Source organism: Carettochelys insculpta, chromosome 3 (genome assembly GCF_033958435.1).
Source record: "Carettochelys insculpta isolate YL-2023 chromosome 3, ASM3395843v1, whole genome shotgun sequence".
NCBI classification, from domain to species: Eukaryota; Metazoa; Chordata; order Testudines; family Carettochelyidae; genus Carettochelys; species Carettochelys insculpta.
This window is the reverse complement of record NC_134139.1, coordinates 189,719,159-189,746,172: the sequence shown is the minus strand read 5'-3', so window position 1 is coordinate 189,746,172 and position 27,014 is coordinate 189,719,159. Positions and strand designations below refer to the sequence as shown.

Genomic DNA, 27,014 nt, shown 5'->3' with positions numbered 1-27,014 from the left:
ATTGTGTTTTAGGAGGTGTGCCATGGCCAACAGGGATAGCATAAAATACAAGGTACAGGTGTTCCTTTTGCATGTGTTACACAAAACTGCGTGAGCTCTGTTGGAGCTAGGACCGAACTTCTTTGCTCCCCCCACCCCCAAGGTATGACTTTGTCTTATCCAGATTTATCGTTTGATCACGCAGTAGAAATTGATCTACAGCAAGGACAATAAATCAGTTCGGACTTTGAGAGCTTAATTATAAGCTGCGGGGTGGATATCCATTTTTCTTTTTGAAAGCAGTTCTGATTACCATATATGTCCTTTTTAACTGTGTGTTTTATGTTAAAGTGAAACTCCTAGAACTTGATGGCTTTTGAGCCCCTCTCCCCAGGGAAGGGAACCTGAGTCTAGCGTGTTACCACTCTATGTTTGAAGCTAGCCCAGGCCCAGTAAGAAATATTCATTACAAAGCATTATAGCAGGTTACACCCTTGCCAGAAGAGAGGCCAAGGAGCTGAAGCACACTTACTGAAGTGGTCCATTCTGGTTAGCACTGAGCAGGCTGGTGAAGCAGTATGGGATGTTTATATGCCAATGAGGTATCTGTTCAATGACTAAATAAGACACAGTCTCTGGGTTTCTCCTTTGCATGTTTTTCAGTCGTGCTGAATTAACTTTAAAAACATTAGTCTGCTTTGGAAGGCACCGAGAATACTTTGCGGCTGGAGCACACAGCACACCTGGGTTGTAGGTGATGCTATTGTCACTGTAGAGGTGAGTAACCCTCATCAAGATAGTGACCTGTCCATATCTTACAGAAGTCTATGGGGGAGCGGGGAGTCCGATGACTAGACAAACGTTTTGAGACTGTTGTGTTGTCCATTGTCAAGGGGGTTGAAGATTAGGGTTCACATTCAGATACACTTAGGCTACGTCTACACTGCCCCTCCCTTTTGGAAGAGGTGTGTAAATTCAGTGGATTGAAAATGCTAATGAGGCACTGATATGACTATTCAGCACCTCATTTGAATAATGGCAGCCACTTGCTATGTTGAAAGTGCTGCTTTTGAAATGCAAACTAGCCGCGTAGACAGGGTTCCTTCTAAAGGAAGCCCCACTTTAAAAAACACCCTTTTTCCTAATTTTTTTCAGGAAGAAGGGCGCTTTCAGAAGTGGGCCTTCCTTTTGAAGGAATCCTGTCTACATGACTAGTTTCCATTTCAAAAGTAGCACTTTGGACATGGTGAGTGGCTGCCATTATGCAATCGTCATATCAGTGCCTCATTAGCATTTTTGATCTGCTGCATTTACGTGCCCCTTCCAAAAGGGTGGGGGGTGGCAGTGTAGACGCAGCCTTAGAGACCTTCTGCACATAGGCCTGAGTTCAACAAAAACATGTTCTTAAGTGCTGTGCTGACCAGGAAGCAACTTATATACATGGTTAATGCAGGTCAAGACTACACCCTGTTGTACATGTGATTCATGTTGCAATAAAAGGCATTGTTTGCAGCATTCTGTCATCAATATTAATGCCCCCTCCCATGGAGGTGGTGGTGATGCCTCATGCTCTGTAAGGGGGGAAAAAGTGGGAGCAGTAGCAAACTGGAGAGAGGAAACAAGAAGGCTAGTCTAGTAGCATCAGTCCTGGAGTATCTACAGCAGTCCTTTACCTTGTGGAGCACTGGCATTTGGTTCTCATTCTTAGGGCTTGTTTACACAGGGGATTTATGGGGAAGTTAGTGTGGAAATAGCGAGGAGGTGAATTAAAGCACAGTGATTATTATGCACTGACTCTCCAGCCAGGTCTACGTTAGACCAAAAAGCTGATTTAAGATATGCAGTTCCATCTATGACAATGACATAGCTGGCGTTTGATGTGTCCTAGATCAATTTTTCTGGCCATTCACAAGAGGGAGGTCAATGGGAGAAACTCTCCCGTTGACCTCCCTTGCTCCTCACGACGAGGAGTACCATGACTGGTTGTAGAGTCCTGATGGTTTGATTAGCGTATCCCCAGTAGGCGTGGTAAATAGAACGCTGGAAGATCGACCCTGAAAGAGTCAGTCTTCCAGGAAGTATGGGCATGCCCTTTGTGTGGACACTCGCTTCACACTTGGTGCCTTTGTGTAGGTTAGACTGAAGTATTCTTCATTAAGGGACTGATCTTGCCAACTTCAGAGACCCTCAGAATTTTCCCAGAGAGCGTCCAATGATTCCATAAAGCAGCCAGTTATTCAATTATTATTTTTCTGAAGACAGACCTCATGTGCCCATATCCTGAAAACAGAATTTTATTCTTGCATTGGTTGTATTTGATATTGGGGGCCTGCATACAAATTATTTCAAAGATCTATTTCAATGGATGTTAATTTTTTCAAGTTCCCATGTTTGAAAACATTTTAAGTTCACATTGTTCAGATGATCTCTTGGGTGTCAGGCAGCCAGTGGTTGGTGACCAGCTGCTGATGTGCTGTTGAGTCTACATTCAAACCATAACTTAGCTCCTATAGTTGTTCTGGTGTATCTTGCTTTATTGTTTCCTGCAGAGCCATTGGTGTGCTGTGACAGTTGGCAATTGTACCTAGTGACACAGCCCGCAAAACAATAAAGAACAAATCTGACCCACCTGACCTACTGAAGAGCGTGTGGTCAAGATGAGGGCAGGGAAGACCAGACTTAGCCAGGTGCTTCCTGGGGCCATGTCATCAACTAATCAAGGTATTCCACCTTTTAAATGGTGTAATTTTGTTTACATATGCAGTGGAGCTGTTGCTGAAATTTGCCCACTGTCATAGTAGCCACCATTTGTCTTCCTTATAACAAGCTACTGAGATGTCGGGCAAGTTTTAGACTGGAGCATCCCTTGTCATTTGCTGGAGGTTTCTCTTGTGACAGGAGTGGGACTGGGTATATACTAAGTCCAGGGAAGTAGATATCTTGAGATATTTTCCAAGGAACCTCAAAGGTGATGATTAGAAGGATAGTAGAAGGAAACAGGCCATTCTAGGCTTCTCTCTTTACTTTGTACACACAAAATCAGATCTGCCCATATCCCTTGTTCTCATGTGTGCTCAGTATTTGGATGCAGTCGTGATGAAACAGGCTGTGCAGTAAATTCAATTGAGGCAGCATGACAGCGGGGAGCTTCTCGTATGCCAGTGAGTACAGCATGTCATGGAGGACCTGGTGGGCATGTGCAGCAGGATCCGCTGTGGACTGCCAGGGGATGAAGTGCCTTGGATGATTAGGCAGCATGAAATTAAACCCCTGCAAAGCATTTTGCGAATGACAAAGCACTGCTCTTCCATTAAGAATACCATCCTGTATGTCGGGCTTGATATTCAGAGTGGCTGGGTTGCTGCAGCTCCCATTTGTTTCACTTAGAAATGTGAGTATTCAGCACTTCTGCAAATCAGGCTCTGGGTTAATTTCACATTCAAATAAATTCCTTAATTGAATGGTTCCGAAGATCATTCAAATATGTCTCTATACTAGAAACAACTGTTATTTATCAATTTTTCATTGTTTCATTGTTCAGGGAGCAGGGCGCTAACACCAGAGATGATTGCCGTTTGCACTCATCAGAGTTAATTTTTCAAAGCTGTAGTAATCCTACTCACGGGTGTTCATTAAATTTGATACGGTAAGTGCACACGTTTGGAGGCTTCTGAATTTCAGATTTTCCCAACTGCAGTCACATTTTCCAGCAGCAATATGTGACGAATGAAGTGAAATCTAAAGAAGGTTGTTGAGCAGAGACAAGCCAGAAAGCTGTTGCCCTATGACCAGTTTTCCTATGTGGCAGTCTTCTTCCTTTGAGATCTTGCATACCAGTCTGGATTCCTTCCCTGTGTAAATTAAAATGAAACCTTTCACGGAACCGTTTATACTTATGGTTAAAGATATTGGCCGTTGTAGATCTACAACAATAGCTTCACTATAGTGTGTTGGCAGCCTGCTTTCATATGATATGGCAGCATAGCATCACTGCAAGCCAAGGGCTGGATTTTCAGAAGAGCTCAGCATCCAGGATTTCCATTTGGAACAATAGAAGCTCCTGGATTCTGAATGCTTCAGAAAACCTGGCCCTGTCTTTAGGTTCCTAAATGGGATCTGAACTCTTATAAAACTTGCCTGTAGTGATTTGTCTCCATCTGTTGGTAGTCGGAATTATATAATCCAAGAGTAGCCTGGTTGAGAGCTCTCTGAGAAGGAAACTTTCCCTACCTGATAATTTTCTAACTAAAATTTGTTTGAAAACAAGGGTTCACTTCTATCTTGTATAACTTCCTCTTGCTTTTTGAGACTCAGAAGGCATTTTAGTCACTGTTACCTAATTTTTCTGCCTGGGTGTCTGCAAGAAAATGTTGAGTGTTTGAGATGAACGTGCCCTACAGCAAGTTCTTGCCACTATGGCTTAGTGCTGAGCAGTCAGGCTGGGTTGAGCTTGAATGGTTTAGATTACCCATTTGGCACCCCAAGGCAGACAAGAATGACCCTTTTGTCTTGTCTGTCATCACACAGTTTTGGAAAATGAACACTGTTGGAACAAAGAGAGCAGCAGATTGTTTTCTGAGTGAACAAGTGTTCAGAGACTTTTGGTTTGACAGCAGTGGTATAAGATGAAGAGAATGGAGAGAGAACATTTTTGTGTTCGGTGCCATACAGCATTCCCATGAAGCTAGAGAATGCTTCAGGGCTTCATGACTCTTTCCAAATGGGTGGTCAGTTTTCTAAGGACCAGTGCTTGTTATGGTTAATAACCATTGTATTTTCATTGGATCCTGCAAACTGCTAAAAGAAGTGCAGAGGACCAAAGTGCTTAGTATTTGCTTGGCCTTTCTTCAGAGACCTCATCCCATAGGGCATGTCTATACTAAATGGGGCATCAGCACTGTGACAATCAGTCCCTTGGGGATGGATGTAGTGGGTCTAGTGAAGACCCACTAAATCGACCACTGATCCCTTTATTGTTGATTCCAGGACTCCACTGGAATGAGAAGTGTAAGGGAGATCAGTGGGAGATTTCGCCTGTCAGTTTCCCGCAGTGTAAAGTCTACAGCACTCAACCTAAGGTACCTTGGCTCCAGTTACGTTATACATGTAGCTGGATTTGCGTACCTCCTATCAACATTGCCCTGTAATGTTGACCTGCCCATAGGGGGAAGAAATATGGACAGTGCTCAGTATTTTTGGCTGAACTGTGAGCACTGCTGTGTAGGAAGTAGTGTAATAAGGGTAGGACTGGAGTTTAGGGGCATTAAGTGCTTCCCAAGAAATGTAAATGATACATTCTTTTATGAGAGTCCATTAATGGTAGTGGCAGTCAGATGCAGTGTTTTATTCAAGTAGCCTTCAAGTACCGTGGAATCACAGGGCTGGAAGGGACCTCAGGAGGTCATGTAGTCCAGCCCCCTGCTTCAAGCAGGATCAACCACCACTAAGTCATCCCAGCCAGGACCTTGTCAAGCTGGGACTTAAAAACCTCGAGGGATGGAGAATCCACCACTTTTCTAGGCAATGCATTTCAATGCTTCACAACCCTCCTGGTGAAGTAGTTTTTCCTAATATCTAACCTATACTTCTCCATCTTCAACTTCAGACCATTACTCCTTGTTCTTCCATCTGACACCACTGAGAACAGTTTTTCACCCTCCTCTTTAGAGCTCCCCTTCAGTAAGTTGAAGGCTGCTATTAAATCACCCCTAAGTCTTCTCTTCTGTAAACTAAACAAGTCCAAATCCATCAGCCTCTCCTCATAGGTCTTGGGCTTCAGCCCCTTAATCAGTTTTGTTGCTCTCCACTGAACCTGCTCCAGCACATCCACATCCTTTTTATACTGGGGGGGGGGGACAAAACTGGACACAGTATTCCAGATGTGGCCTTACCAGTGTCGAATAGAAGGGAACAACTATTTCTCTAGATCTGCTCAAAATGCTCCTCCTAATGCACCATAGTATGCCGTTAGCCTTCTTGGCTACAAGGGCACACTGTTTACTCATATCCAGCCTTTCATCCACCTTACCCCCTAGGTCCCTTTCTGTCATACTGCTGCTGAGCCAGTTGGTCCTCAGCCTATAACAGTGCCTGGGATTCTTCCACCCCAGGTGCAGATCTCTACACTTCTCCTTGTTGCTACTGAGGTGAGTGTAATGCAGATAGATGAACTGTGTGAAGGAGAAATTCATCACCCTGAGGTGGCCCTGGGGCTCCGAGATAAATTCCCAAGGGCATCAGAACCTTCCCAAAGGTGGGCAGGACCAGGGCCCAAGCGCCTCTCCTCTTTGTCCCAAGGCTCCGTGTACCGGCAGGCCGGAAGCTGGAGTGGCAGGGAGCCATGGAGTTGGGGAGTTGAGAGTCAGCAGGGAGCCATGCCTGGAGTCAGAGTTGAGAACAGCCCATAGCCTGTGTCCATGCCTCTCAGGCCCCTGACTCAGGACATGGGGGGTTTGCAGTTGCCTACAGCAGGCTGCTCAGAGTTTTCACCTGGACCTGGTCTCTGTCTGAGGGACTGCAGCCTGGCCAGGGTAAGAGCCACGCGGGCAGCTGCAGGGTGCTGCACCAGGACCTTCCACCACCCTGTGGCAAGGGTGTCAAGAGCAGCCAATGTCCCTGTTCTACAGGTCTCTGCCCAGAGCAAGTGGAGGGTCCTTAGCATGGCTCCCCAGAGCTGTGTCCCTGCAACCCAGTCCTGCACCCCTATTTAGCCCTGGTGGGAGCTGTGAGTGGCTGTGGGAAGCTACAGACCCTTCTGCCTTGGGTAGGGTGGGAGTGCAGGTGGAAACATGGTCTGGGGGCTGCTCTCTGCTCTCTCACTGCCGGCAGGTGTCTGGGGATTGGGGCCTCAGGTGGAAGAGGAGAGGCAGCATGGGGCCCCTGCTGAAAAGTAAATGAGAGGGCCATGGCTCCCTGAGCCCCTCATATTCTGGTGTCCTGAAAGTTCCTGTGGAACATTACTCTCCCAGCCAGCTGCTTCATTCCTCACGACACCTGTTGGGCACAGTGTCATTGTTAACCAATCTGTTCACCTCAGCCAACCGCAGTTGTTCGGTCATGAGCCTTACTTGGCAGCTTCTGTTCCGTACTCCTGTAAGACTTACCGTAAGACTTAGTTGTGGGTTTGCAGCAGTGCAATATTTGTAGGCTGATGGGTTTCCCTTCATAATAACCTTATTGCTCTTGCACTGGGTTCCATGAGCAGTCTGGCTAAATACAGAACGGTGGGAAACTTTTCTAGCTTAGATTCTGGTCTTAAAAAAATTCCACATGAATCATTTGGCAGCACGGTGCTGTTGTCCTTAGAAGGGCAGTAAGGCGAAGCGGTTCCATCACAAAGGAATGGCCTTTTTGTGTTCATCCTGGTCACATTTAGAAAATGTGGCCAGTCACTTTCAGTGCTCTGTGCTGTGGGCCTTGCAACTCCTCAGTGATGTATCCTGGCAAGACTAAGGAGTGTAACTGGGACAGTTTCGATTGCTAGTCTAAACAGGATTATCAGCAAATCTTTGCAATTCAATTCATTATCTTTAATGCAGTGTTCACTGTGAAAGTGTAATTCTGGCTCTGCTCTCTGCCCCTGCCATTTCCCACGATGACAACGTGCGTAAGCGCCAGTACGCTCAGGGTTGGAGAGCGAACCCCTTCCTCGTCTGCTGACCTTTGAAGGGGCAGCTTGTATGAGTACCGCTTTCCATGGGAGGTAAGGAGTTCACAGTCTCAGTCTTGGCATGTTACATCTGTGATTTCACCAGGTGCTTGTGGAAGTGAGGGGACCAAATCACGATCTAAATTAGGACACATTGATAGGGCAGTGTTTGGAAATACTGTGTAGCACGTGTTTTGAGGGTACAGGTTGAACCTCTCTTGTCTGGCACCCTCAGGACCTGACTGGTGCCAGATGAGAGAATTTTGCCAAACCACAGGAAGCCAATATTGTCTAGCACTTTACCAACACTTTCACTGCTCACTGGGCTCTTAGAAAGCAGTTAGGGGTAAATTACAGCTATATAACAGCACAGAACACTGAGAGTCAGAACTGAAGGCTTTAAACAAACTTTATGGGATCACGGGAAACTTGGCCACACTCATGGTAAGTGGGCATCTGGCTAACTAAAATCGTGCTGGATTACGGATGTTGCCAGACGATAGAGTTCCGGATTAGAGGGGTTCAACCTGTACGAAGATCCTCGCTCTTCACAGCTGTTACTCTGGTATCTTATGCCTCAGCACTAAAACCTACTTTTAAAAAAGAAAATGTGTGTACAGATGCTCAATAATAGTGCAAACGCGCACGCGCACACACACTCCACAATATAACATCCAACTGGCTAAGCAAGATTTATTCTGTAGTGGTGCATTTGATTTTCCATCTTCACTCCTGTAATATTTAAAGATCACATACATGGCAGTTTAAGGTATATCTGTTTTTGTGCTTTGTTGAGAGCAGTTGTAGGCTGAGAAGAATTGCCTGCAGAATTCTGCCTCAGATTATTTTAACATTAACATGTAAAATGTGCTCTTTTCAGTATTTGCCTTCTTCACATCATAACACAACAAGTGGCTAGGCAATAGTAGCTGAAATGTGAGTAGGTAATTGAATGAGGTGGATGGATGAGCTGTTGCTTCTAATCAGGTAAAGGGAAGAACTGCGGCTGAACAGGATGGAAAAAAGGATTACAGAAACCATGCTGTAGACTATGGAGATTTTACTATACTGCAGTAGAATACTCTGGACCAGGTGATTTTTATGATACTGTATCACTTTGGACTAGGGAGAGGGTCAGCTGTAAAGAAAATTATATATGAAACCCACTGTCTACTCACCTATATCCTAAGGATGAGCATACTGTTAGAAGGCCTGAATATTGGGAGAAAAACGAGCACTTTATAACTTGGAAAAGAGAAGTTAACAGGTCTGTCCACTTATTTTAGATACCTCTATGGCCCCTAGTTCTGTAATATTTGAGCCATCTCAGTCTTTTATGTATTTCTCCTCAACACCTCTGTGAGTTAGCAAAGTGCTATGTTCTCCATTTTACAGATGGAGGACTGAGGTACAGAGAGGTTAAGTGACTTGCCCATGGTCAGATAAGTTTGGGGGGGCTGAGCAGGGTATTGAACGCTGATCTCCATCTAACACACCAACCATAGCACCATACCCTGCCTCCCCCTCCTTTTATCTCTCTAGCACATGAACACCAACTCGCAAACTGAATTTGTTGCTATTTTAAATGTTTTAGCAAGCTGTTCAGCGAGTGCTTCCTTGTCATTTCCCATCCGCATGGCATGTTTCCCAAACACACAGTTCATATTGATCTTGTGTAATCATCTAAAGTGCATCTTTAGCTGTTGCTAAGAGATGTGCAACAACAGGAGCTGTTTATTCACCAGGACTTACGGTTTGTTGATTATAAACTCTTACAAAAATTAACTGGACTCCGCTTATCAGTCTGTGGCCTTAATCCGGTCCCTATTTTACCGGCCTGGTTAACATGGCTGGAATGCACTTGTAATCTCTTCAACTTTATTTCCTTATTTTTTTTATGGCAATGGCATTTTCAGTGCTGTTTATTAGTTGTACTGTAGCCTGAAAGCGGACCCTGTACTGGATAAAGAAGAAGAGCAGGTCTTTTAATGTGAAAGGGGCTGGGGCTGGGTTGGTACCTTGTGAGGACGTGGCTTTTACGTGTGCAGCTCCAGTTCTCATCAGATTCCACGGAAATGGGTTGATGCCTTAATGAATAGACGTTCCCTTTTTTAAATTAAATTCTCTCATCCGAAGATTATCATTAGCCTTTCTTTTCCCCTGGCCTCCCACATCCCACCTTCTCGCATGAATTTCCCCCTTTGGCACCTCAGCCTGCCCTGCTGCAACGTGTGGTCCCTGGTAGTAACTGTGAAGGCTGCCTTAAGGCCTCAGCTCATACAGAACATGGCTGCCATCTCCTCTGTGGATCAGTTGTTTGTGATCACAGTTGTGCTTTTCGCTTTGCTGGGGATATCACCAATGATTTAAGTGAGATGCACAGGCACTGGCTTCCACCATTCCCTGGTGCTCAACCCCGCCCTCCTCTGCCCCATGCCACCTCTTCCTGGTCCTGTTCTTCCCTGATTCTTCCTGTTCCCACTCTGTCCCTGCCCCCACCTTTTTCTTCGGAGTTCCACTCCTTTCTTGGAGTACACTCCTGCCTCTGCATCTTGTGCATCCTGCATGCCATGAAACAGCTGAGCACAGCTGGGGGGAGATACTGAGAGGGCAGAAGAAGGGGTTAATTGGCAGGGCTGCTGGCAGGTGAGTGGCATGGTGGAGGCAGGGGAGCAGAGCGGGAGGTTCTGGCTTCTGATAAGTGCTGAACATCCACTGATATTTTTTTTTTTTTTTGGAGCACCCACCAATTCAGCACCTATGGTCAGATTTCTAGAGAGAGTAATGGGATTTGGGCTCATGGTACTGTCTTTCCCTCAGTCAAAGGTGGTGGTGGTGATAGTGCTGGAAAAGGCCCCAGTGTCATATGCCCCCTTATGGCTGGGCGGGGTGGGTAAGTTTGCAGTGATAAAGTGTCTGCTACCTTCTCTTCAGCACTGAGGTACACAGGCCTAAAAATAAGAGCCACTGGCTGGAGAATGAGGTCAATGGAGATTTTTTAAAAGCACCAAACAGATTTAAGCAGTGTCTGCAGCATGATGAAATGGAGCGAGGCCATTCTGTAGCTATCAAGCCATTACTTTCTTCCCACCTGTATTTTAATGGTGCTGAAATGTATTTAGGAGTCTGCTGTTCTTATTCCCAAGTCAATGAAGGGTCCTGAAAAAGAGACACAAAATTACACAATTGCAACCAGATGTGATAATATTGTAGTTTTTAATATACATCTTGCTTCCTTTTCCAGCTGAATTCCTTAATCATTCTTAAAAGAAATACCAAGTAAACTTCTTTCTTGGTTGTTGTATTTCTAGATCTAAAAAACCCAAGAAGCCTTTGCCTCCTGCAGCCAAGGAAGACAAGCGCACATTAACCATTTTTGACGAGGAAGTAGAACCTGATGAAGGATTATTTGGTCCAGTAAAAGATTTTTCCTCTTTCAGTTCCAAGAAGAACTTGTTTGCCAAAGAGAGTAAGTATGTCCCATTTTCAGTTATGTACAGTTGAGTTCTAGTCCCTAAAACTTCTGTAAGGTTCTTATGTTTAAAACAAAATAGTGCAGTGCATGAAACTTTGGTTTTGATGTAGGAATGCTGAGACCTTCATCTGTAAATTCACTAGAGGTGGAAATAAACATGGTGTGCAGTTGCAATAGTCTTAACGCTTTTGGCCTTTGGATTTTCAGTTGCTAGAGATTAGGGGTTGCTCTCTAGGTTATGCTGATGGGTGAGAAGAGTCAGTAGCTCCTGCTAATGCAATGTGTCAAGAATGTATTTTCCTAGTGCTTCTTGGATTTCTGCATAAAATGTGGAAGGCTTTTTGGAAAAAAAACCCAAAAAAATGCAAAATTCTACAGGACATTTCCTGACACAGTCTGATTCTCCTGCTAACTGTCCTGGTGGTGATATAGCCGAAATTTGACTAAAGACTTCTGATTATTCAATCTTTAGATCTGAAATTATTTGAAGACCCAGATCTCGGTGGGACTGTTAAACTAGGTGACTCCCTACTGCTGCCAACGGCCTGTGAGAACAAGAGCTATGTGCTAAGCACCAGCCTCAAAGAGGACACAGAGGAGCTATTGAGGTATTTGTCTAAAAGGGGCCTGTGGTAATGATGTCCAGTAGGCATTCTTGAGCAGGAAGCAGTTTAGATCTCGAGCCAACAAACTCCAGGGCAAAGCTTAAAAATATACTCTGTGCTGGATATGGATTGACATTGAGACTAACCAAGAAGAGGGCAGACATTTGCTTGAGAACTTGAAAATCAAACACAAAATGTCTGTATTAAAGCTTAACGCTGGTGGGCACTGACAGACTCTGTAGCATTTCTGCTTTTTTCAGAGTGCTTTACAAATAATCCTCAGTCAGGTAAATAGGTAGGTAGGCTCTCCATTGTCCAGATGTGGAAATGAAGGCTGACAAGGTGTCTCGTCCCAGGGTATAGATGAACCCTGTTCAGAACCGAGTTCAGAATTCTGTCTGTGCTCGAGCCACTAGACCTGCGGCTTTCAAATTTTTTGTAATGATGAGCCTTTTCACACAGCAAACTTCAGAGTATGGGCCCCTTATAGATTAAAAAAAGAGGGGTTAATTCAATTGAAGGAAGGCTCAGGGTTGTCAGCCCCATGGAGCTGATAGCCCATAACATGTACAGAACCACCTTGTGACCTGACCGACGGGCTGCAACCCCTAGTTTGAGAATTTCTACATTAGATTATACTACCTCCGTGTTTAGACATTATGGCATTCATTTGTATTTTAATCAGAAGTATGCAAAACCTAAAACACTAGCGTTTTGTGAGGCAGGAGGAAGCATTCATAAACATGCTCTCCATCTATCAAAAGCATTTAGTATTGTTCCAGTTACCATAGTATCTGTGTGCCTCTCAGTTGAATGTGTTTATCCTCACAGTACTTCTGTCAAGCTTTAATTTTTCTGTTCTTTTCATTCCCATGTTGTGATTAGAGAAATCAGCTCAGAGAAAATGAGGAGGTGAGTGGCAATGCGGAGAGCTGAGTGTAGGTTTCCAGAGTCCCATGTGGACAACTCGAACTGTGGGACCATCTTTCTTGCCATGCTGTCAGCTACCACCCAGCTTTTTACTGTCTGACTTTAGCAGGGACGTCTTCAGGATTTATGGGGCCCTGTGCAGTACTGTTAAACGGATGGCCCTGTGCCCAATGGCAACCAAGGGGTGATGGTTTTTTATGGAGATGTGATTTTATAATCTTCAGCAACACACTAATGAAATATTTGTAGAGCAAATTTAAAACTAAGGTCCTGTAGAACAGCAAATTCATAAACTGGCATTATATACCTGGGTTTGGCAAATGCCTCTTAAGTGGCTTCCTGGCCATTTGAATGGCTTTTTCCCAGATGCAATGTTATGTTTTAACACAGGCAGGGTTTTTCACTTTCAAGTTAACTATATGCTCTCCAGAGGAAGCAGAGCAATGGAGCAGGGATAGGAAGAGGCAGGTGGTAGACATTTAAAATGCAGTAGTGCCCTGAATTTTCAGCTGCCTCGTGTACAGTGTATGTATGAGTAAGGACAGTGCTGGACTTGAGTAACCAGTCTCTATGTGGAGATGAAAAATTCTCAGGCGTGGTCTTAATGCTTTGAAGTTGGAAGTTTTGCAGCCTCCACTGTTTATACAGAATGGCTTTGCACTCACATTTCATAGCAAAGATATCTGTTTTTATCTATGCAGAGGTTAAATTAGGTTATATGCCATCTCCTCTTACACTTAGGGGGAACATGCAATAATTACACAACATGATAAGGCAAGACACAACTCGATTTACGGAGTGGCACGTTGAGAGTGAACAGACACATTCACCACTATTCATATCTGCTTTATCCTTTGCGATTAATCTGGGCATAAAATATTTGGCCCAGATTGTTCATATGGCTGGAAGAAAAGTGGCTTATCTAGTGCAATTCCTCCATTGGTCACAGAAGCAATGGAAAGAACCTAACCATTTGTCATATTAATGAATTTCAAGTTATGCAGTCATCACAGTTCAGTCACAGTGAACGAGGCCCACAAAGCCCGCTTTTGGACTGGCAGATCACGCCCACACTTAGATTTGGTGTTGAGATGATAGCAGCAGTTGAATTGCCAGAGCTGACGATAATGGAAAAAAAGATACTAATAGATTCTAATTCTTTAAGTGTTTACTGTTTTTTCCCCCTTGGAAATGCATAGGTGCAGCCCATCAGAATATCAAGTGTGTGACCTGACTGGAAATGGCTCCACGTGGTTCTGTACATGTTATGGGCTATCAGCTCCATGGGGCTGACAACCCTGAGCCTTTCTTCAATTGACTTAACCCCTCTTTTTTTAATCTTTAAGGGGATCATACTCTGAAACTTGCGGTGTGAAAAAGGCTCATCATTCTTGTTGTAAAGACACCCTGGTAGGGTGTGTGGAAAGATAGCGCCCTATAGACATAGCAGATAGCAAGTAAACTGAGCTGCTAGAAGTAGCAGGAGTAAGGAAGGCTATTGGAAGAAGAGAGGTAATGAAAGACCTGGACCAGGAAAACATGGGGCATGAGGAGAAAGAAAGGTCAGAATCTGATTATGGACATGATGGGAAACAAAACAGAACAGGGTGATGTGAACTCACAGAGATACATTTCTGTTGGCTGAATCTAGTGGAATTCTTTTAGCCCCAAAGAGACTTGTCCTGGCAAGCCAGAAGCTTTGCAGCTAAACTTTCACAAGTAGCCATTGATCTGGGTACCTCTACTTTTGGTGCCCAAGAAGTCACACTTTGGCCTGATTTTCCAAATGTGCAGATTGCCTCGGCTCCCGTTGCACTCCCACTCTGTAAAATGGTTGAAAAATTTAGGGAAGTTCATGGCAGGTAAGTCCATCACAAGCTATTCTGTCCCCAGCGTCTGTGTGCCAGAAGATGGGAATGGGAGGCAGGTAGTAGATCGCTTGATGATTACCTTTTCTGTTCATTCCCTCTGAAGCACCCGGCATTGGCCGTTGTTGGAAGACAGGTTGCTGGGCTAGAGGACCTTTGGTCTGACCCAGTATGGCCATGCTTATGAAAATGAATGAACTTACTGTAGCCAGATCCAGCAGTGAGGTATTATACCATGATGCTTAGCTGCCGCCACCAACAGGGAAGAAGGTTATCCTTTCCCTTCCACCAGACACATTGCAAGAGGCATAAGGATAGAATGTCTTAGGGTTTGTCCCCCTTCAGCATGAGGGCAGAAGTGGGGAGCCCTGGCTACCCTGGACAATACAGAATGTTACAGAATGGCTGATTTGTGAATGCAAATGGGTTGAATGAAATTGGCTGAACACAAGATTCTTAGTATTAAGTTTGAGGGTGGACCTAAATGCAACTGATGCCTATAATACCCAGAACCTACTGTTTTCTTCTTGTTATCCATAGTTCTGATACTTTGCACTATGGCTTTTTCTATTTCATATTGCAATTCACAAGATTATTTTAATGTTTCCTTTTGATCCTAGTCATTGTTTCAATGTCACTGTGAACTCTTCAGCTGATTTAGTGCTCTGTTTTATGCAAGTAACATTAGCAGGCTTGCATGCCAAACCATGCTCCATTTGTGCTGCTAAAACTTTCAAGCTCAGGTGTCTTGGGTTCCACATTTCCTCCATCAGCCTAGTGGCTCCTTCTGCAGTGTGCAGATTCATTCCCAGAGCAAAGTGCCACACAGTATATTAATGCAATCACTAATCTAAATAGTGACCATCCAGTATGACGAATCACATTTTTGATTGCCGGGGGGGAGACCCACTGTAAGTTTTCCTGAGAACATTGTGTTGGGACCGTAGCCTGAAGAGTGGCACAGCTACAACATAGAAACGTGTAGAGGCTTGTTACAACAGTGAAAGAGATTTTTTAAAATAGAAGAGAAGATTGGTAGCTCAGGAGATTCAATTTGGTGTTCGAATGTTCGCCGAGCTTGGTAATTTAATTGCAAACATTTCATTACCAATTGAGGTAACATCGGCAGTGCGCAATAGGTTTTCAAGAGTTTTTTTCCAATCAGTGTAGTTTGTCCACCTCTCTGAGAGGCAGTAGCGAGGCTGATGGAAGAATTCTTCCAGTGGCCTACCTACCTGTACAGAGGATCAACTTAACTAGGTTGCATGAGGTGCAATTTTTTTTCACTCCGCTGAAGAATGTAGCTAGGTCAGCCTAATATTTAGGCATAGACCAGGCCCTAGATGGGGCAAAATTACAGAGGTGGAAGAAATACCCCAAAAGTTAAACTTGAGTAAAAGTTCAGCTGCTTTCACATCTGGATGCTTGTGTACAATTGAGATGTGATGTGCATGTGCACGGGTGTGTATTTTTCTCAAATAGTTTTCCAGAGGGACACTGGTAACTTGTACTTGAGTCCCCCCGCCCCAGCAGCTGTACTTTTACTCAAGTAACTGCAAAATTGACACGGTTCTCGTGGCAATTCCAGCTCAAAAAGATTCCCATAAGATTCAACTGACGCATGCAGCTTTCTTGTTGCTTATCTGATCCAAGTGGAGAAACATTTGTGATTCTCTCCCCACTGACATTCCCTCTAATTTTTCCCATGAATGTGGAGAATTAATGTTGTTATGTGCACCAGCAGGGAGGTGATGTGTAGTGGTAGGGCCAAGGGGTTCAGAGTGTGGGAGAAGGCTCAGGCCTGGGGCAGAGGGTTGGAATGTGGACGGTGCGGGCTGTGGCTGGGATGCAGGCTTTGGGGAGGGGCCAGGGATGAGAGATTTGAGGAACAGGCTGCCCCAGCGCTGGGCTGGGGAGAGAGGACTCTCCTCAGCCCTCTCTCCCTGCAGCAGCAGCTAGGCTGCAGAGGAGAGGTGCCTCTCCCTGCTGCTGCAGCTCCAGGGCTGGGGGAAAGGCACCCCTCCCCAACCACAGCAGGGTCAGGGCCGTAGGAAATGCATCTCTTCCCCACTACAGCACTTGTTTGGCAAGGATAGGCTCCTGTCCAGTCATGCAGCTTAGAGTGAACTTAAGTGACCAGGAGCATCATTTTATATGAACAACGAGAGGACCTGCAACACCTTATAGACTAAAAGACATTTTTGGAGTGTAACCTTTTGTGGGCAAAGACCCACTTCGTCAGATGCATGTGTTATATGATGTAGTAATCTTATTTATTACAGCAGTATCTGGGGATCAACCAAGTGTGGGGTCCCACTATGCTGGGCACTGTGCAAACACAGTAGCAGGTGGTCTCTGCCCTGAAGATTTTGCAGTCTATATAGACAAGACAGTGGATGGAAGAAAGGGCTCTAACACAAGAACAGACGGGTCAAGGCGATGGCAGCATTATTTGTTTCTTTACATAAAATCTTTCTCCCTTTCAAAATCGACATCTCAGTTTTAACATTGTACATCTGAATTTGTTATGTGCCTTTTCTTTTTAATAGGACTTGCTTTTTTGGTTGCCTGCTGTGTCTGGAAAAAAATGATATTTTCCATTAATACTTAGGCTCTGCACTATAGTTGCATCAGTACATTATTATGACAAGAATTCCAAACAATATCCTTTTCCAAGAGAAGTCAGACCCTTGGAGAGGAATTCAGTAGGTGGATTTCTGTGCCCTATAATCGTTTTAACAAATGTTTTCATCTGTTTTTCTGCAAGAAGAGCTCCACGCTGTTGCTAGGTTTAATTTTTTTTCCCAGTCTGAGTTAAATTTGGTGATAGTTATTCACGGTAACAGTTGTTTACTTGAAGAAATGTAAGTCCTTCGTTCCACTTTGGCCTGAGGCATTTCACCTTGTTTTTCAGAAGACAATCATGTCTTTCAAGATCAACCAACAAAGCATCAGACATTCTGACTTGCACAACAGCATTGAAAGGAGTTTGTGAGATAAAACTCGCATGCTGTATACTGCTTGCTCTGTAAAAGGTCTCTACAGCCTTGACTACACTAGCAATTTATTGAGAAAATAATTACAAAATAAGGTCCCCTTTCGAAAAGCACCACGCAGCGTCTACACATTATATACCACTTCAAAATTGAGAGTGAAGTAATGGGGCCACATTTCGCAGTTGTTCTTCCATTCCTGTTTTGGAAATAGTGCCCTATAACTTCAAAATAGGACATGGGTAGACGCGCCATGATCCGGTCTTTAGAAATAATGGGTCTGCCATGGCAGCGGCCTGCAAGAGTGCAAAGACACTCTGGCCACCCCGGCAGGGCTCTATGGTCACTGCAGGCCATGTTAAGGAAATTCACACCCAGCAATCCATGGCAGGAAGCTGAGTGTGTGCTAGCAGCAGGGGAAGCATGAGCTTTCAGCTGCCTGCCCTCCCCACAATGACAGGGCAGAGATTGCCCCAATACCAATGGCAAGTTGCCAGGAGCCCCAGGCGTCCCCTGGTGAGTCCACCCCGGGCTCCCAGGAGCTGACCCAGCAGAGAGTGAGCAGGAGCCCCTCCTGGTCTGAGGAGGAGCTTAAGGACCTCCTCAGCCTCTGATTTGAAGAGGAGGTCCTCCGCCAGAGTGGAGTGCATCACCATAAGGTGGATGCATTCATGTGGCTCTCCAGGGGTCTCAGTGCCAAGGGGCACCCTCGCCGCACCGGGGACCAGGAGCGGGCCAAAGTTAAAGAATTGAGGCAGGCGTACTGCTGCACCCGAGATGTCGCCAGCTGGTTGGGGGCATTTTCCACCCAGTGCCCCCACTATGGGGAGCTGGATCGCCTCCTGGGGCTCAAGCAGGTGCCACCCCCGAGCACCTCCTAGATACACCCCCCAACCCGCCCTGCCACCAAACCCGAGAATGAAGCGGCCATGAGGAGGAGCAGGGACCCTCAGGTGCCACCACCCCACACCCAAGGGAACAAACCAAGAGGCCGATAGCGATGACGAGGGTTCCAGTGATGGGACCCTTGTCATCGCAGTCCCCTCCAGCTCATCCAGCCGGGACCCCTCCAGCCAGCCATCTCCAGCCTTCATGCAGGGAGCAACAGGTAGGTACTGGGCATTCGGGATGCCTTGGGGCTGGGGCTGGGGGCCATGTCCCTGCCACAGCCAGCAGGCGACCACTCACCTGTGTGACACTCAGCGGCTGCCCCCCCTCCCCGCCCCCGGAACATCCCCACATTCTGCACGGCTGGGGAAATAATGAGGGGCGGTGACTGACCCCAGTGCGAGCCACCACGTCCGGTATTCCATGAGGCCCCCCCGCCAGGCAATCACGGATTGGGTGGGCAGGTTGGGGGCCATTGGAGCAGGGGCTCTGGCCACAGGGTCAAGGTGCAGGACTTATGGACAGTCCCTCTGTCCCCTTCTGTCTCCACAGGCCCACTGTATGGGGTCGCCAACAGCGGGGTGAGCAGGTAGCAGTGAACCAGGCCGTCATACAGGACATGATGGCCGTGCTCTGGGACTGGCTGACGACGGAGTGGAAGGAGTGGGTGCGGGTGGCAGATTATCTGGAAACCCTCACCCAGGCTGTGGCCACCTGCCTCAACCAAGCTCCCCCAACCTTGCCAGCCGCCTCCCCACAGCAGTCCCCCTGCAGCTCCCCCCGGTGTTGCCCTGATCCCTCCAGACCTCTCCCCAGCCAACCACCTGGAACTGGTGCAGTGGGTGGTGGCCAGTGCAGCTCCCTGCGACCCCTACATCCTAACCTTCACACCCTGGTGAGGCCAAGGCCGTAGCACCACCCCCTTCCCCTGCCACCCCGTGGTCCTGGCCCCGTCCCAGCTCCACAGGGGGCCCTAGACCCATGGTAGTAGATAGAGGCCCCTGTGGCTACTGCAGCTCCCAGCCCCCCACCCCGGTGGATGACTGAGTCCTCCCCCACCCCGGTGTCCTCCCCCAAGTTCAGTCCCTCCCCAAGTGCCACCCCTGGATCCCTCTTGTATATACTTCCCCCCTTGTATATAGTTGATGGCACCTGTTTTGAAGTCTATAAGTTTATTTTTTGCTCCACACCTATTCCCATGTCCCTATCATATGTTGGAGCAGTGAGGGGTGGGGGTGCAGGAGGGTGTGTGTGTTGGAGAAGGGTGGCTGGAGGAGGGTCACTGCGGGGCCCCGACAAAGGCCTCATTCAGGGTCCCCCTGACTTGCACCCTATCTCTTTGTGCCTGGTGATACAAGGGAGCAGGCAGCTGCTCGTACCCAGCTCTGGTCTCGGCAGCCTAGCCCTGCACGAAGGGTTCCTGTTTACACTCCACAATATTGTGGAGAGCACAGCAGGCCACTACAACTGCTGTCCACATTCAGGAGGCTGACCTCCAACCTTGTGAGCAGGCAGCGAAAGTGCCTCTTGAGACGCCTGAATACCCGCTTGATGGTGTTCCTGTCCTGGTTCAGGCGTGCATTGAACATGTCCTGAGACAGGTTGGTGCATCCTTTGTAGGGCCTCATGAGCTCTGGGTGCAGGGGTACATGGCACTGGCGTGGTGATGTCTCCCATGGGGAGCTCCCGCGGTGGGAGGTAGGTGCCGTCCTGCTTCCCAGCCACAAGTTCCTGAGCACCTGAGCGTCATGGGCCCTGCCCAACCACCCCACACACACATCCATGAACTGGGCCTCGACAAGGGCCTCAAAGACCATGGCATGGTACCCCTTTCTGTTCACAAAAGCGCCTGCGCTGTGGTACGGGACATGGATGGTGATCTGCGTCCCGCTCAGTGCACCAAAACAGTTCAGGAAGCCCAGCTCCACAAAGCCGCCGTGGGCGACATCCAGGTCCCTGACAGCAATGACCTGGTGCAGGGGGAGGGTGTTTATCACCCAGATGACCTGCTTGGGGTAAAAGATAGACACATCTGTGAGTGCGTGGCCGGATGTGCCCTGGCCCCTTTCAGGGTACCCCTCCCCGGCCTCTTGCCCGGTGGCCCCCTCCCGTGGTGGGTGTGTTCCCCGAGCCGGGCTTACCTCAAGCAGGACTACCCTGACGGTGGCTTTGCCTACCCCAAACTGATGGCCAACAGACCAATGGCTGTCTGGGGTGGCCAGCTTCCAGTTTGCTATCGCTGCCCTCTTCTTCAAAGGGAGCGCAAGCTGCATCTTGGTGTTGTGGTGCTGGAGGGCTGGGACGAGCTGGTGGCACAGCTTCTCAAAGGTCTGCCCACTCATTCTGAAGTTTTGCAATCACTGGTTGTCACCTCGTTCTCCCAGCAAGAGGTGGTCCCACCAGTTCGTGCTGGTGGGGTACAGCCAGCATTGCTGAATTGGCAGGGTGAGGAGGCACAGAAGTAGCCCCTGGTAAACAGCCCATAGGAGGAGACCTATGTGACTGGCTCTCTGGTGCAGCTGGAGGGGAGCCGCAAGCAGCCCAGCCAGCAAGCTGGCCATGGCCCGGATGAACTCCCCGTCAGGGAGCTGCTGGGGAGGTATGGTGTCCCTGGTACAGCTCAGGTCCCGGCACAGGGTCTGCAATGCTGTGGCAAGCCTTGTAGCCTGGAGCACGTGCAGGGTGTGTGTGTTTGGAGGGGCCCTTTGAGGGAGCAGCTGGCTGTAGGCCCCAGAAGGGCGCTTAGCAGCCATGCAACCTTGTCATGGCATTTCCTGGGCTGTCATTTTGAAACAGTGGCCATGGCTGTGTAGATACCCACTTTTGAAATGCTGGGCCACTCCTGGGAAATTGCGGATTGTGGCTTTGTGCGTGTGGACACGCAATTTTGAAGGCCGTTCTTTCAAAAAGTTCATTTCAAAAGGTGTCCTTTCGAAATTGCGGTGTAATGTACATGTAGCCTAACTAACCCAGGTCTTTCACAGTCTTGGACTACCATTTCCCAGACCCATTTGAAAATGAATTGTCCTCTGGTATCACTTTTTGGTTTTATTTTAATTATTGTGTCTATTAAGCAGCATTCAGAGGACAAATATTGTTTGGTGTTTTAGGACAGTGCAATGAATGTTTTAGCTTCTGTGACTAAAACTAAGATGAAAATGCAGCTGCAGAAGAGAGTTGGCATTACAGAAAGTCAGCCAGGTGAGTAACTGTCAGTCTAACTGTCAAGGTGGTTAAACACCACAATCAGTTGCCTAGGGAAGTTGTGGAATCTCCATCGCTGGAGATATTTAAGAGCAGGTTAGATAGATGCCTGTCGGGGATGATCTCGATGGTGTTTGGTCCAGCCAAGAAGGCAACGAACTGGACTTGATGACCTCTTGAGGTCCCTTCCAGTTCTAGTGTTCTATGATTCTATGATAGCTTTCACGGGGCCAAATTTTCTTGGTGAGACAAGTTTTCAAGCTACAAATGAGGAAAACTTTCAGGGCTCAAAGAGTTCTTCGTAGCTTGACAGCTTGTCTGTTCACCACCAGAAGGTGGTTCAATAAAAGATATTACTTCACCCGTCTTTTTTCTCTCATATCGTGAAACCAACACAGCTGCAAAAACACTGCAAGCACCTAGCTGAGGCTTTATACTTTTAATCTGAGGTCCTGAAATCTATATCTGATTTGTCTGTGTGCTTTGTGTATGGCCAGAGCTTTGTCACTCAAGGCTGCTGAGTCACTCCATTTTCTTTTTTGCCATGGAGGAGGAGGGGGAAGAATTATTCCTTATTACGTAGTGAAGCAGAGAACAGTGATTCTGTCCTGGGAATATGGAGTTGGTGAGCAATCTGGTTCCATATCACACAGGAACTTTCCAGTTGACTCTAATACAAATACGATTAAGAGCTGAGGTGACAAATTCTCACGTGGATGTTAGGGTGAAAATTCAGAACTAAGTGCTTAGTTTGGGCAGCTGGGCTGGGTGTTTGGCATGTGTGTGGGAAAGGGAGGCGAATTCCACCATCGAGACCTAGCACAGAGTGCCTGTGCAGCCACTGCTTAGAGAATCCTATGCCGAATAACTGCCTTGGGCCATCCAGCCTTTCCCATAGCCTTGCCCATCATCTGTCTTCTGGCATGCAGCAAGATTACATGGAACAGGACACTGTCCTTCCTCCCCCTGGCACAGCCGAGCTCCACCTGAGCTGTGAAGGCAGAGGAAAGGGTCAGAATATTCTCCTGATTGTGAGAGCATATTCCAGGAACAACTCCGACTCCAGTGAAATTATGCCAAGAATGAGTTTGGCCCCACGTTCTGAAGGATGACAGAGGCCACTTGGGTAGCTGGCAGATGTGACTGCAGATTAGGTGTCCTTGAAGGGATTGTTTAGGGCATGGTTCCCCAGATTGGGGGTGCCTCCTCCTGGGGGGGCATGAAGAAATGCCGGGGGGGGCACAAGGTGACCCCAACCATCATTCCTCCACCCCAAAAAAGAGCCAGCCTTTGCTTCTGGCTCTCAGCCCCTGCCATTTTACGTGGGTGAGTCGGCGCAGCCTCTATAAAAAGCAGATAACCAGCGAAGACCCACGTATTGCTAGTTGCCTCCTAAAAAGGTGAGTGAGTGTGCATTGGGGGGAGGAGGAGGAGGATGGAGTTAGATGAGGGGCTGGGGGTGTCTGGCTCGGGGGAAGGGGATGGAGTAAGAGCAGGGGGCTGGTGGTGCCTGGCTTTGGGGGCAGGGAGGGGTGGAGCTTGAGCAAGCAGTTCCTGGGGCTCAGGCAAACAGCTCGCAGGGCTCAGGCTAGCAGCTAGCCCTGGCAGTGCAGGGCTCAGGCGGCTGGCGGGCAGCTGGCCCTGGAAGTCGGGGGCTGAGTCAGCTTGGGTGGGCAGCTCTGGCAGCACAGGACTCAGGCATGTGGGCGGCTGGCATGGGCAGCTCTGGCAGCTGGTGTGGGGCTCAGGCAGCTGGCCAGCTGGGGCTGCACCAGGCAACCGCAAAGGGCCAAGAAAAACTATTTGTGTTTATCTTTAATTTAAACTAACATTTTTGTATCAAGTGTTTGTGTTTATTTAACATTACTAATTGAATTTTCGGATAAAAGTGGGTTGGATGGTGATAAAGAAGTGGTGTGGGGGCCTGAGGGTTTCTCAGAAATCAAAAGTGGGGAACGTGATGCCAAAAAGTTTGGGAACCACTGGTTTAGGGTAGCCAGAGGACTAAGGTGTGATGAGGTGAAATTAACCAAAAGAAAAAAATTAGGCCAGGGATCAGGAAAAGTTTCCTCATGCTGTTTGCCCCATAGCCAAAGAAATAGTCTTCCAGGTGACAGAGGAGAAGCTCAGCTGCGTGAAAGATCTTAAGACTAGACTTGACAAAGCACCAGAGGGCATGCTGCGTGATACAGTCCTGCCCTGATAACCTTAATCTTGTGCTTAACCAACAGCTGGGGTTACTCCCATGTTTAAAGTTCAGCATGTGCTAAAGTGCTTGGCTTGATCATGCCCTAAAAGGTCTGTTCCATCTCTGACTTGTGTGATTTGTTCTATCCTGAATTGAACTACAGGGGATTTTATTAAACACACACACTGCTCAGTGTCACAGACCCTCCTCCTATTCCCTCTGGTATCCAGGGGTATTTATTTCAGATTATAATAGCTGCGGTTTTGAAACATAACTTGGCAGAAAGTTGCAAGGTGGTAGCCAGTTGCCTGATCTGGGCATTTGCTCATGCTGAGTTTGAACTCCGTTAAGCTAAAGGTATTGACTAGACCATGGTAATGGTGAATGCCGATACCATTTCAATTAACTTCTCAGTAGCACGCCACCTATGTGACGTCTGGGAGTCCTGGGTAATGAAATCAGTGGCTAGCCTAGGAGTGAGCAAGACCAAGGTAAATCTTTTATCTGATTTGGTTCAGAGGTGCCAAAAAGTTGCCAATTCGGACCAGAGGTTATTACTTCTTTTCAAAAGCTTCCTATGTTTGTTATGGGAAACTTTCCAATTTTAAAAAAGATTTTTGCAAGCCTTAATAATTTCCCATCTGAGCAACTAGGTGGCTACAAACATCTGAGTGTATTTGCTATATTAATAATTCAAACAATACTTTGCATTTTGAGAACAGGCACAACTAGGACAGAAAGAAGAAGGGTGTGGAGGGGAGGCAGCTGGCTGGACACCTGGTTAGAGATAGTGAAACTGAGGCAAAACTGGCTTCACTAAGCTACTTGAGACAGTAGGAGACATTTTCCAGAAAAAACATTAAGGCTACGTCTACACTAGAGAGTTTTGTAGACAAACTCACGGAGCGTCTACACACAAAATGCACTTTGTCCACTGAAACTGTCAACAAAAATGCTGTGTAGACATTCCTGGGGCCCTTTGTCGGCAGAGTGGCTCAAAAGATCGATCCGCTTTTATGTGTAGACAGGATCTGTCAACAGGAGTTTTGTTGGAACATCTCTTCCGACAGCAACTTCTGTAGACAGATGCTTCTGGTGTAGACGTGGCCTGAGTGTGCTCAGTGTTGTGTTACCTGTTTTAGAAGACTAAATCTCATTAACCAAGATTGGGATTTTGGCTCTGAAGTGCCCAAGTCATGACTGAAAATGAGATTTAGGTTCCTAAAGCAGATAGGAATCATGATGCTGAGCACAGTGATGCCTAAATACTTTAAAAATTTGAGCCTGTCACTCTTCAAAATGGGATTTAGCCACCCACCTAATTCACTTAGACAGGACTGAAAATTTTAACTAAAGCTTTTTGATCAAAACAAAGACATCTCTTTACCCTATGCCTGTATATCTTTTGCAGCCAGAGGAAATAGGCAGTGGACAATGCACTTCTTAGTCTTCTTAACACCCTGCTCCATGCTCCAGAGGATGGTGAAAAACCACAAGATCATTTCCAGGTATTCCTGGAATTGAGTCCATGCCTGCCTTGAATATAGCAATCGGCTTTATTCTGCCCATGTGAGCAACACTCGGCATAGCTCAAAAAATCGTATAAAACTTTTACCCTCATTATGACAGGAACACATCCCTGATTTTGTCAGTTTGGATGACAGCCCAATCCCTTCTTGTTTGCACATGCAGTATATTAAGGTGTGTTGATTTGATTTAACATAGGAAAATACAGTTCAATGCCTAAGGGAAAATAATTGGAGTAATCCTGCCAGGCTTAGCCAGTGGCAACCAGGGCCAGGTACTATATCTAGGGATTCCTTTCCATCCATCCAACAGAGCCAGCTCAACCCCATCCAGTCACCTGGGAAATTCACACGCAGGGCACCACTGAGAGATAATAAGGTTCTTTCAGCTGAGGGTGCCCCCTTCATTTGGGATAATCTTGCTTCTCCGTATTTCCAAGTTTACACCTTCCAAGTTCATGGGGTAAAATGTAGTTGTTTGATACAGGCTTATCATTTATACAGGATTATAATAAATGTAAGGGTTTTCAGATAAGAAGTCAAGTTTCCACAACCTTAAAAGGCTGAGAAACACTTCTTAAATAGAAAGGCCAAGGTGTTTCTTATCCATTTTAAGTTTCAAATAAGGTTAAATTCAACTAGATTGACACTACCCTGGTGGATTTCAACCTGTGGTCTACAGACCCCTGGGTCCACAGACTATGTTTTATATTTCCAAAGGATCCACATCTCAGTCTGAAATACTTTAGGGTTCTGCATATGGAAACAGGTTGAAAACCACTGGTCTAGGCAGTGCATTCAGAAGTTCTGTGTTGTCTTCCAGGAAAGGCAAACTAAAGCTATTTTCTGCTAGTAGTGATAATGATGAGGGAGTTCTTTGAATATCTGGCATTTTAAAATTCAAATATTTATAGAATTGTAACCATGATGGATGATGTGATAGAAGAAGTGCCTCAGATTTGTTGACTTTTCTTTTTTGATTGCGTATGTGGACTAATGGCCATTGTGTCGGAGCATAAGCAGAAAACTGCTTCTATGGTTATGGGACACCTTAGATTTGCTTTGCATTTTATAGCCTGGAAATGACTCATTTATTGCTCTGCCGTGCTTAGTAGAGAGAATTATTAAATCTTTGCTAGAGAGCACCAGTAAATAAATATAAAAGGGGTGAAATACTGGCCCCATTGAAGTCAGTGGATTTTGGCCATTCACATCAATGGAATCAGGATTTCATCCCAAAGCCTCCAGCTAGCAGGGCCAGAGAGAGGTTGGTGGGGAAAATCTGAAAAACAAAGAACAAATAATAATACAGGGAGCTAAAATACCTGTTAACTGACCTGAGACTCTTTAAGGCTCAACACCAAGGCACTCGTCACCACCTAAATAGCACAGAGCATGAAGAGGGATATAATTAAAAGAAACTTTGCCCGGCCCAGGCAGTAAAGTGGCTGCAGAGCTGCCCCACCAAACCCATTCCAGGCCCAAGCGCTGGTACCAAAGCATTAGTGGGAGGATGAGAGGATCCACACGGAAGAGAAGATGTGCCTAATCTTTGCTCTTTGCACATTGTTTTGGGGGAGCCGTTGCTGCTGCAGAGAGGGGATCACCCTGTCAGTCTAGCACTACTCAGTCCCAGGGTATGGCAGAACTTCATCCAACCTGTCGCCAACGTTGGTCTTCCTCCTGCAACTTTTAGAATGATCAAAGGTG

The 27,014-nt window shown here is 46.6% G+C and overlaps 1 protein-coding gene across 1 annotated transcript in view; it reads left to right on the top strand.

Moving 5' to 3' along the window:
- The window catches only part of HS1BP3 (HCLS1 binding protein 3), a 100,155-nt gene that overhangs the window by 64,599 nt on the left and 8,542 nt on the right, over window positions 1–27,014 (top strand). Inside the window, exons 5-6 of the mRNA XM_074991327.1 lie at window positions 10,939–11,096; window positions 11,575–11,710. Of these exons, the coding sequence (XP_074847428.1) occupies window positions 10,939–11,096; window positions 11,575–11,710 (294 nt within the window). The remainder of the gene's footprint in view (window positions 1–10,938; window positions 11,097–11,574; window positions 11,711–27,014) is intronic.